General features: G+C 44.2%; 1 protein-coding gene across 4 annotated transcripts in view; it reads right to left on the bottom strand.

Moving 5' to 3' along the window:
- The window catches only part of PPP4R3B (protein phosphatase 4 regulatory subunit 3B), a 455,240-nt gene that overhangs the window by 207,648 nt on the left and 235,202 nt on the right, over nt 1-12,390 (bottom strand). For all 4 annotated transcript variants that reach the window (XM_085612383.1, XM_085612385.1, XM_085612382.1 and 1 more), the window contains exon 7: nt 1,613-1,729. In XM_085612383.1, the coding sequence (XP_085468509.1) occupies nt 1,613-1,729 (117 nt within the window). The remainder of the gene's footprint in view (nt 1-1,612; nt 1,730-12,390) is intronic.

The raw sequence follows: 12,390 nt of genomic DNA, 5'->3' as shown, positions 1-12,390 counted from the left end.
ATAGAAAAAAATGGCGGTCTGACCAGACAGATATTCAAGGGCACACAGCTACACAGAGAAAATGCTGTTCAGAGCAGGTGTCACACAAAATAAAGTCTATGAGCTGTAATAAGCGGGGCAGAGGCGCTACAAACAATTGGATGCATACTGCAGAAAGAAAATTAGAGATATACGATTAAAAACATGGTTCTCTGTTACTGAAATGAAAATTCAAGTATTTTAATATAACAGGGAACTTTATTATCAATAACAAAATAAGAATGCTAGATCCTTGAATTGCGGTAAGAAAAGTAAAGGGGGTGTAAGGTTGATGACAAACAAGGAAAAATAATTTACTTACCTTCTGTGACATTATTTCTGGTAGAAATTTCCAGCCTCTTGCACACTGCTAGCAGTTCTCTGTATTTCTTCCCATGCCGAGTTTAGGCATGCATATAGCAACCGAAAGACAATTGCACTGAGCCTTTTGAATGGCATCTCCACCGATTTTACACTTTGTTGGAGTGAGTCTGGCATATGACAAAATCCATTCTCATCCTTCCTCCCACTCAAAGGCTCTCACAAAAAACAATTAAAAATAGCTGGGATAATGGTTAAGGAATAGACAAAGGAGATTATTAAAAACAAGTGTGTGTGTGTGTGTGTGTATATATATATATATACACATATATATACACACATATACACACACACACACACTGAACAAGGGTCATTTGTGGTGGCAACTCAAAAGTGCAAAACGCAACGGAATTTGCTTGTTAGTGTTATAAAAGCACATAGACCATCGTAAATCATGGTGCCCACCATGCTGCTCTACTGTTAACTGTTTTTAACTATGTTACTTTAGCAAATAGTCGTCTTATGCATTGCACCGTAATTTATGGTGTACGTTGTGTGCGTTTATAGCCCTAACTGGAGAATTTCAGTGGTTTTACTGCTTTAAACTAGACTCCTAACACATTTTCCAGTGCATTTCAATCATTTAAGATGTACTTAATTTCCAAGATTTTTATAAGGTTTCTCTATGTACACAAACCTCAAGACCTGTCCATTTTCATTGCTAATGAGTCACAACATACAAGGTGCCTACAGAAACAAATGGGTTAGTAGATGAGCAAGGCACAAGGGGCATGGTTGTTCTTGCTATGGTGAGATTCTAAATCTGTGTGAAATCTATCTTGGGGTGGTGTGCCGCCTATTCCATGTGGACTGTGTAAGAAGATCTTTATGTATGATTAATTGGGGGCTGGAGGTATGCCCCAGTTTGAGGAACCTTTAAAGATGCAGTTAATTAGGCTCTGTGTGTCAGTATGTTTGCAACCTTTTTAGGGGCTACTTTTTCATTCAATTGTGACATTTAAAAATGATTAAGAGAATGCAGCTTTTCAGTCAAATGGCTAAATATATACATTGCTATAAAAATGTAAAACGTCAGCTCCTGCACATGCTTTTCTTTAAATAAAAAGATACAACAAAAATGTGTTCCAGGGATGCCACAAATACACCAAGATAGTCTACCATTAACGTATACAGAGAAAAATGCAATGATAGAGAAGTTGCTTGAATATTATATATGATCAATTCAAATTCATTTTTTTGTCATGATACTTACGTCATCACTTTGTTGGGCTTCTTGCATGACAAAGTCTCTGACCATTGATGGACTAAATTCAACCAGATAAGAAAATATATCTGTTGCAGCACATCTGACCTGCATATCGTCCATACCCTTAGGATAAAGAGGAAAAAATATATATACTTTTATAGATTTCCCATGGAAAATCTAAAACATAATTGTTACTCAAAGCATGTAGTAAAGACGCACTGTTTTAATTTGGAAAAATCTAGCTTCATATAAAGTTTTAAAAAATCACCATCTTTAACTTGGAAGAAAAGAGATTCAGGAAGACAAAAATAAAGAAATGGAAGACAAAGTTATTCACCATAATAACTATTATAAGGTGGATACATAATCTTCCAGTAGTATCTGCACTTTAAGAATATCCTACCAAGTGCAAGACTGCTCTGGAAAAACCTTTCCCAAACAATTGCTTGCCATCACCTTCAAATGGCACCACGCACTACGGGTTTTGACTCTGTCCAGAGGATGCAACGACACAATTAAAGAACAATTGTAGCACTGGCGTCAGTTCAGGATACATTTCCTAACTGGCTCGAGGCGTACGTAGAGGCATCCTGAGGAACCAAGAAAGTATCAATGACTGCGAAAAACAAATCACTTAACGTTTGTTCAGGCTATAGTACTTCTCAATGGCTAAAGGATGAACAAGAGCAGTGGAAGCAGCCATGACAGTAGAATGGTACCTTTTTTGGCTAAGGCGTAGCAGAGATTGCTACAATGGATGACCTACTGAGAAAAATGTTTGGTCACCAAAACTATTTGTAACCGCTCCTGCAGATCAAACAAAACGCTGATAATCAACTCGGTCATTTCAAATGAGGCTGATGTAGTAGGAAACACGTAACCTTGGTTTCAGCATCTCAGTTCCTACTCTCTGGTATGGCTAGGAGGGAAAAAGAAGGGTTAACAGAATGGCCCAAGAGAAAAGAAGATGCCACATGGGTAGGAAGGATGCGCAGGTATGAATAACCGGCTTATGGGGGTAGAAAATGGTGAAAGGTGGACAAACGTAGAGGGCCTACAGGCTGACATTATGGCCACCGACAATACAGTAACAAGTTGAACTGGGTACCTGTGCAACTGCTCATATCGGGATGCCATGAAGAAAGTCAACTTAAGATCCAAATCCCACTTAGGCACAACACGTGGGGTGCAGGGGCACATGCTAGTGGGGATCTCACAAGGATGGCTGGATAAGTGGCACATGAATGTGCCTAGGAACACAACAAAGCATTTAACTGTCACCACTGCGAAACCCTTCTGGGAAAGAGACCGTGAACGGCAAAAAGTCTGAAATGAGGGATTGAAATGGATTCATGTCTTCAGACTCGCACCCTGAAAAAATGTGTTCCAGCAACCAACAAAAACTGGTTTAATGAGTTTACCTGCAGGCAAGATGACGTTTGGAATCTCAGCCGGCACACAAATGGATGCTAAAGGGCACCACTCTATCTCCACACATGCAGGTGCATCATTTGAAGACTGGGCTGAGGATCTGACTGTCCTGCTGCTAGGGCAGGTCATATCCTGTGCAGGAAAGAAAGATGTAGCCAAATGTGGAGTTCCAATATCTCAGCATACTAGATCCTCCTCACCCAATCTGGGGAGATTAGAAATAGCTTTACTCTATCCCACTGCACTTTACACTGGACCTTAGTCAGAAGCCAAATTGATATTTTTTTCTGGACCAAGACAAATAGATCTATATATAGATACCCTTGTCTGGAAAAGATCTCCTAGTTTACTGCTGGGTACAGCTCCCACATGTGATATTCCATTTAGAGGCAACAAAGCATTTTCTCTCACACAGAGGTCCTCTGTAAGGAGAGCAACTGCCAGGAAAATTACCCATTTCCTTTGCCCTGACAGATCACCTCCCAGCAGAGTCAATAGACTCACACTGCATGTACGTGGATATAACAAATGGCGATTGTATTGTCTAGCATGTCTGGACGGTATTACCCCGAGATAGAAACAAGAAAAACTCAAATGGAAAGAAACTGCCAGCTGCATCGCTCAGTCATGTTGTCCAGATGGGCACCCCAGCTCAGCGAAGCATAGTCCGTGACGAGTCAATGATTTTTCTTTGGAGGGCTGAAGGAGCGCGACAAACAAAAGGTTGGAAGACGTCTCCCACTAGTGCAGACCCTGATGAACTAACTGGAAGACCTGCACATAAGTCTATGGTTATCATTAAGTCCCCATTTTCTAGAAGAATGATTTCCTTTAATGTTGTCATCTTGATTTGTTGTGTTTTGATTGACTAGTTGAGTGCCTATAGGTCCTGTAAGGTCTTAGAGTCTTGTCTGGCTTTGGTACTAGAAAGTATGTGGAGTACACTCCTGTTTTTGTTTCTCTTAGTGGAGACCTTTCTATTGCCCTCTTGCTTAAGAGGTCATTGGCTTCTTGTTGTAGGTGACTTTGTTCCTCCCTGTTATTCTTTTTCCTTTATGGCACTGAGGGGGGTGCATTTGTTATTCTATTCATTAACCATGTTGGATGATGTTTAATATTAATTTGCCACAGATGATCAGTCCCAAATTCTTTCTGAATCCTCTTCCTCACCTGGGTCACTTGTGTACAAAGGTTTTCTCAGTCACTTTGTAATGGATGGTTCCTTCCTCTTCACCCCCCACCCCCGTCCCTTCCTTGAAAGGCCTGTCTTGAGGGTGATCATTATTGCCTTTTTAGTGGAGCTCTAATGGCAGCGGTCTGTTGTGTGAATGTGGCATCCAAGGTGGCTGGGTGCATGCCCACTCTTGGAGGTGTTTGTTTTTACTCTGCTGCATGCCCGATGGAAACAACCCTCTGCATTGCAATGCCCTCATGGATTTTGGTGTGTCATTGTCTTTATAAGCGCTGTAAAGTCTCATCCACACATTCCTCAAAAAGACTTTTCTGTAAAGGGCATGTTGATAAGGATTGCACATTTGGTTTAAACCATGATACTCTTAGCCAGGCATGTTGGCACAGAGTTGTGGCAGAGAATAATTGCCTACTGGCTGTATCTGCAGTGTCCAGAACAGATTTTGGGCAGATACTGGCAATGATCTTACATTCTTGGAATAAGTTATTGGCCCTTTAAAAAAAAAAAAAAACACTTTTCAGATAGGTGCGGTTGTACGGCTTGTACCTCACAGATAAAACTGTGCGTTTGTTGGACAACATAAGTGTCAGGATTTGTACGAGACCAACTCCATGCACACCCTTGGGATACGTTGACCTGTATCCCTACTAGCCCACAGTGCACCACCTGCACCCCCAACCTTACAAGATAAATGTATGTGCAACCTCAGAACATGACAACGCTGATTCCCCCCACCACCACCCAAAGAAACGCCCAAGAAAGTCTCAGGAAGGCAATTCAATATTTACTGAAGCATTATGATTCTTGTATAAAATACATGCACTGCGATATTCAGTAGAATGAAACAGAATAGGGAAATTAGCATTATGAGAACAGTGAAAAGGATAAATAATTCACCATTGTGCTATAACAGTAAATATACGCTGGCATATAAATACTGAGTATAGCGCACTACTACCTGGTGCTCCCTAACCTAGTCTAGTCTAGTCTAGCTTAGCCTAGCGTGGGGTGGGGGGGGGTGATCTGCCAAATCCTTGTACGGGTGAACTAACTCCCCATTACATGCAGGTAAGTGTCATCACGCTGCCTAACTTGGTGAAGAGCTGGACATCCCTCGTGTTGGTATACAGAAATCAACTGAGCTGGAATTCCGGCATGCAGTCATCTCGCAGTGTCAGATGAGTGCTCCTCTCCTCTAAAAAATGAAGTGATTCTGTATATATAATAAACGGTACCCATGTCGTAACCCCTGTCAGGCTGCAATTGTCTATTCCAGTTGGATGGCATCATCTCCTACCGGACAATAATAATGACGACATTTGCACACTGAAATGTATCCCTTGTATTGAATGGTCAACGTGTCGTTAGTGTGTTTTCAAAGAAGAAATGCAAGCAACGCCGATTCAGAGAATGTTATCCTGTATTGTCACACTCTCCAATGTACGTCAAAATTCATTGTGTATAAAAGAGAAGGCAACTTAGGAACCTTGATAATGTAAATGGTGGTGTGTTGGTGTACCATACCAGGCTAATAAGCTTTTAGCGCCATCTGTAAATCCCTAGTAAATGGTATCCCGGTTACGTAGGGCCTGAGGTACTAAAGAGGGTCCCTACAGGCAGCAGCACAAATTGAGGAACCCTAAGGCACTCCTAACCAAGCACATGCAAGGCTGCCAATGCAGGCTGCATGTCTTGAAGCAGACAAAAGTGAAAACATGGCATTTCACACATCCCTGTGTGCCATGTCCCTTAACACTGCATGTGATGTTTATAAGTCACCCCAATAGTAGGCCTGACAGCCCTAAGGCAGGGTGCTAAATATTACATGTGAGGGCATGCCTGCATGAGAAGGTCCATCCTATTACTGCCAGTGCAAGCTGACAGGGAAACCATTTTAAAATGTGCTGGTCACCAGCTACATGATGGCTTCACTGAAAATAGGGATGTATGGTATCAAACATCTAGTATTGATAAACCCACACTGATTACAGTGATGGGTTTACCAATACATGCACTCAGAGGGCACTCTAGAGATGCCCCCTGAAAAACTACCAGCCTCCGGAGTGCTTGCAGACTGGTTTCTGCCAGGCTGACACCCGAGACACTGTTCTGACCTCCTAGGGAACGAGTCTCTTGTAGGAAGCTGGCTTTATATATGGCATACCACTAAGTGTTTGTATCATGCAGAGTCTAGAGATTCCCCCAGACGTTTACAGGGCTCAATGTAAAGCCAAAGTGCTCTGTTTGTGGTAGTGTGGGCGAGCAGCCTTGCGCCTAACACAGAGAAGTTTAAGACATGTATTATGCACACAGTGATTAATAACATCACTCCAAAAGATCCACCCCAATTTTAGAAAAATAAGCTTCTTTCAAATTTAAGATGTTCGCAGAAAGTCAAGTACATTTTTCAGGGAAAATACTTTATACTTTCAAAAGTGGACACTGCAATTTTCAAGCTTTGCAATGTTAACCTATGGGAGGAAAAAAAGAATGCGGTTTTGGCAGGTAAGAGCTCTATTTTCAGAGTCAGTCTCCGGGGTCTTTGATCAACAGCAGGCAGGGTTCAAACCAGTTCCAAGTGTGCACCACCAGCGGCATAGGGGCAGCCAAGTGCAGAGGTCCAATTCGAGGTTGGGCGCCCAATGTTAACCAATGGAAACTAGGGGTACTCAGAGTCGTGCTGTTCTCATATGTGTTAAGAGGCGTCAGGGTCGATCTCCTGGAGTTAAGTCAAGTGGGCCACAAGGCAGCACCAAACATACACCTTAGGCGGCACAGGGGCAGACGGTTGCAGAGTGCCAACACAGCGCCAGGCGCACAATCTTAACCAAAGGCACAGGAGCTTCCGGTGCAGGGATGTCCTTAGGCATCGGAAAACTCTTACTGGGCAGGTCGCGGTCGGTTTGGGGGGGGGGGGGGGTGTCGATGGAGTCTTCAAGCAGAGGCTGCAGGTGTCGAGGTTGAGTCTTGCAGGGGTCAGCCCACAGTGGACTCTGGCTCAGAAGCACTGGGGAATCTTCTCAGGACCAGTGGGCGACTTGGACTCTGGCAGTGGGCGTCGAGTGCAGAGGGGGATCTGGAGGAGAGTTTGCGGTTCCTCAGGGCAGAGTCCTTTTTCTTTGCAGATGGTTTCTTCTGGATAGGTCCACTGTCCACGGGTGAATAGGAGTCTTTCTTGAAGGCAGGCAGTCCTCCCAGGGTTTTGAAGGTCGCTTGTCTGGGGGGGGGCGAGTCGATCATCTTCAGCTGGGTTTTTGAGGGTTGAAGACAGGATGGTAGGTCTGGCACCAAGTCAGTTGGTGCCTTCATTCATCACTGCTACATGGCTCTTCTTCGTAGGTCGTCAAAATCTGATTTCAGGGTCTGGTAGAGCCACCTAAACACTAGATTTAGTGGCGTTAAAGGGGATTAACAGGTAGAGATCAATGGGTTCCTTACCTGGGGTGTCTGCACTCACTATCATGCCACCCTCTTGTGGGAAGGAACATAGTTCTAGCCCTGATTGGATAAGTCCCACTGTTAGTAAGGGCCTCTTTTGACATGGTTAGCCCCAACTTTTTGAATGGTATTGATGTGATTTTGAATGTAGTGTATCGTGACCCTGCCAACTGGGTCCCCTGTGCCAGTGCTTCTTCCTAAAATCTGTTCCCCAATTGGCCCTTCAGAGCCTCTACATCCCTAGTAAGAGGCACCTGGGTAACAAGGACATGGGGACTGAAGACTGTCCCCTAGGGACCCCTCACCTAGGCAATACAGACTGCCACTGCAGCATGTCTGGCCTGGTGCAGACAAAATGCAGAAGTCGACATAGCACACTAGATGTATGCAATGCCACCTAGCGCTGCCTAAGATATAGGTAAGTCACCCCTCTAGCAGCCCTTACCAGCCCTAAGGCAGGGTGCACTATATCCCAGATGTGGGTATATCTGCATGATCAGACATGGCCCTAAAATACTGGGGTCTAATCCTTAATATTGCAAGTGCCAGTGAAGCCTCAGAGAATATATGGGCTGGAAACTTGACAGCTCGAGTTCCACAGCACCATGATGGCTTCACTGAACACAGGAGTGTTTGGTAACAAACAACTCCTCACATTAAATCCACACTGATGCCAGTGTGGGATTTATTGTAACATGTTGTAGGAAGCTGGTTTCGTATAAGGTATGCCACTAGGTAGTTATACCGTGCACAGAGTCCAGGGGTTCCCAAAAAGTGTATAGGTCTCAATGTAAAATCCAAAGTGCTCTATTTGTGGTAGTGTGGGCGAGCAGTCTTAGGCCTAACACAGAGGAGTGTATGACATTTATTGAACAACATTGACCAATAATGGACAAATGACTAAAAAAAAAAAAAAAAGAGATCCACGCCAATTTTAGAAAAATAAGCTTTGCTTGCATTTTATTTGTAAATGCTTTTAACTTTCAAAAGTCGACACTTATTATAGCAATGCACTCTTCAGAAATTGTTCTAAGGGGAAAATAACACTGTGGTTAAACAGGTATTACACTTACAGTTCCAGAATTCGGGACCAAGGGTTAGCTGAGAACCAAAATTGCACCACCAGTGGCACAGGGGCAGCCTGGTGCAGAAGTCAAAATCAGAGTTGGGCCCATTGCGTATTATTGGAGACTGGGGTGCTCGAAACCACACTGCCTGCAGGTAAGTAGAATGGTTGCAGGGGCCAAGCTTTTACACTACCAGCGGCTCTGGGGCGGCCGGGTAGAGGGTCCAATTTCAGCGTTGGCCGCCCAATGCTTTTCAAAGGAAATTTTTACTTCGACACAGGCTGCAGGCATCGCACAGGAGGCTGACATGGAATATCCCACGTTGGGGGAATAACATGCCTCCGTTGTAAAACTACACAGAGGCGTTTTGTCTTTTTTTTTTATACATCAAAGCAACTTTGAATTATCTTGAATGTACATAGGGGTTAGAGGGAATTTCTTATGATTTTAAATATCTTCCTACAGATGCTATTGGTGAATGTGTTACGATGAACAAGGTTGAATTAACCTTCTTCCAAAATTGGTCAGATTGTAACATAGACCAGTTTCAAGAGGGATCTATACCCTGAAGAAGGCCAGTGACCCACTAGGACAACCAAGACTGGCTAAAACATGTTGGCAAATGCAGATGGGGTAAAGGAGAGGTAACTCCTTCTGCACACCCTTTTTGACTTAATTCTGTCAAGGTAGACCAATAATAAAGGAGTTCAGGTGGTACCCCCTTAGGCGGTTTCTCTCACTTTCCTTCTGCACTAGTGGTCCCTCATCAGGGAAACATTTCCTTACCTTCTTTTTCCGTTTCTCTACATCACACAAAAAAATCAGCGCTCCACCCAGTGTGTTGGTCTGCACGTGGACGTTGTTAGCTGTCCTATGATAAAGCATGCCATAGTGGGTGAGGGCAGTATTAAAAATTCTATTGATTTTCCCTTCTATCCCTCTTCTTCATACCTTTAACAACTTATTTAGGATAAAGGCACTAACGGAATGTACTGCAGCAGGGTCTCCACTGTCGTGTGGTTTAGTCCTTCTCTTTTTGTGAGTTTCGATGCCTTCGTGTGGCGAGTTAGAGGAGGCTCAATGTATTGTCTCTCTTTTTTTAGTTTTTGTCGCACCAGAGGTAGCGGGAAAGAGCTCAATGAAAGCAGTCAGTAGAGATGTAAAGGTCCATAGGGACACCGCTGATTCAGCTCACCAAGTTACAGGGGCTTCACGTACAGGGGTGCCTTTCGACATCAGATTCTTCTTACCGAAGCAGGTCATGGTAAGAGGGAGCCTCTGAATTCAGTTTGCAGGCATCGTCGTGCAGTTCAGGAGAGGTCAGCCAAAGCTGGATCCGCGGTCAGTATCACTGGGGAGACTTATCTGGACAGGTGAGCCACTCGGTCTGGCCGTGGGTTTTGGTTCCAGCTGGGTCTGGAGCCCTTTGAGTTGGATTATTCTGGACAGGCTGCTGTGCTCGGGAGATCTGATCTTTGTTGGAGACCAGGCATGCTTCTTAAGGATTCTGGAAATCGTTAGCTGCAGGACAGGCGTTGTTTTCTTTGCAGAGTCTTTAAAGCAGAGGACAGGCCGGTAGGGCTGGGGCTAAGTCAATAGTCTTCTTTAGGCATTGCTGCATGGCTTGTTCATCCTTCGTAGGTTCCAGGAATCTAGTTACTACACCTGGGGGAGCCCTCTAAATACTAAATTTAGGGGGTGTTTTAGGAGAGTAGTAGGTAGGGCCAATGGGCATCTTACATGGAGTGACTACATCCACTTTTATGCCGCCCTTGGGGGGAGGAGGGGGGGGGGGGGGGGGAGCCCTGACTGGAGGAGTCCCATCAACTTCAAGATGGCTGGGACTGAAAGATGTGCTTTACCTTGCCTCCCCCACCTTAGAGGTGGAGTTAGCGCAGGTGGGCCCACCCCGTATTCTTCTAGATTTTCCTGCCAGTTTTGCCGCCCAAAGTGGGGGTTTAAACTGGGGGGGTGCCATCTGCAGCTAGTAGCAGAGGCTGTGGGTCGCATTACAGAGGCAGCAGGTCTTTGAAGCTTCCCCTTTGAGCACTGGCCCATCCTGGGGGAAAAGGCGCGTCAAAGGGAACCAGAGAAACGTTGCCGAACCGGAGCGCAGCAATTCACATTCAAAATCTGTGGTGGAAAAAAAACATCTAACAATGGAGTCGATGCCCATGCGCACTATCACTGAAAGGAGGAGTGACCTACCTCGTGGCTTCGAACAAAAACAAAGTGCAAACATCCGGACGAGCTATGCACAGCATGTGATCTACAGCTCACATGCCTCGAACATAGTGTTATCGGTTTTGAGGTATGTTTTTGGTAGTGAGAGTTGAGGTTCTGGGGGTAGAATAAACACTAGGAGTACACCTCGGAGAAATCAATAGTGAAAACTATGAGATACGACCAGAGTGAAAAAAAGGAAAATAAATCTTTTTAAAAGACCCATCACTCACCAACCTAGTTGGCGACATGCTTCATCATAGGGGTCCCACCCGAGTAACCAAATGTTACCCGGGTGTGCTTCAGTGGAGCTGGTTCTTTTTGCAACAGTGGTGCTGGTGAGTGAAAAAGTGGGTTAAAATTGTCTTTATTGTACTCCCTAAAGTTTTTTAATATGGAGCAGTAAGACAAAGTTAAAAACCAGTGTGTGATACCTAGGTAGGCTTAACTGGCCTGAGGTATCTACAAGGAAAAGTGATTGTGGTGGTCTACATGTTTCAACCTATAGGTGTTAATACTAGGTTTTCATCAGGACTTATGTGATGGCCCGAGAGGTGTGCACCTCGACTCTGGGTCATACAAAGACCATATTGTGTACTCACAGTAAGGTTACCTCTCAGCCTTCTGTGAGAGGAAAGTAGTAATATCACCGCTTCGTGATGCCCTTTTGGAAGAAGATGAAAACACTACACAAGACATTCCACTAACATGTGTGACGACATATAGTACGGTTTCCAACCAAGTAACACGATACATTAACTAACACTGGGGGATTCTTCAGACAGGTGCACATCATTGGGAGAAACCGTAGTTTTCATTTAAAAAGGCAAGGAGTCTCAAAGACATACTGGTGACCACACGTCCCCAGAAAAAGGATCAGCTCAAGACAACCACAGTGCTAAACCCTTGGGGCCTACCAAACATTGTAGGTCACTACCCTTGCGGAAATTGCAGCGTGTGTCATCTCACCACTGCAACAAAAAGATTGAATTTGGAACCTGAGAGTGTGTGGACACTCCATGCACATACCAACTGCAATAGCACTAACGTTGTGTACTTGATAACGTGCCCTTGTGGACTTTGCTACGTTGGTATGACTGGAAGAAAAATCAAGCAAAGAATCTGTGAACATCGGAGCACAGTCAGATGCAGGAAAGGAACAACTAAACTGACTGAACATTTCCTCCATGTCAACCACACTATCAACGATATGAAATGGACTATCACTGAACAAGTCCACCCGAATGAACAGACATCACAATGCCTCTTTGAAAAGGAGTAACGTTGGATTTACAGATTGTCCTCCAACATTAATGGGCTTTAAGATAACATACCATGGAACTCAGTCAAGCAACGATAACCTTTCTCTCTTCACTTGCCAATAGAACATTTGTGAAGCAGCACTGGGAAGTCACTATCTGGTGTATGGACAT

Source organism: Triturus cristatus, chromosome 6 (assembly GCF_964204655.1).
Source record: "Triturus cristatus chromosome 6, aTriCri1.1, whole genome shotgun sequence".
NCBI lineage: Eukaryota > Metazoa > Chordata > Amphibia > Caudata > Salamandridae > Triturus > Triturus cristatus.
The sequence above is the reverse complement of the archived record's forward strand: the minus strand, read 5'-3'. Positions and strand labels throughout refer to the sequence as shown.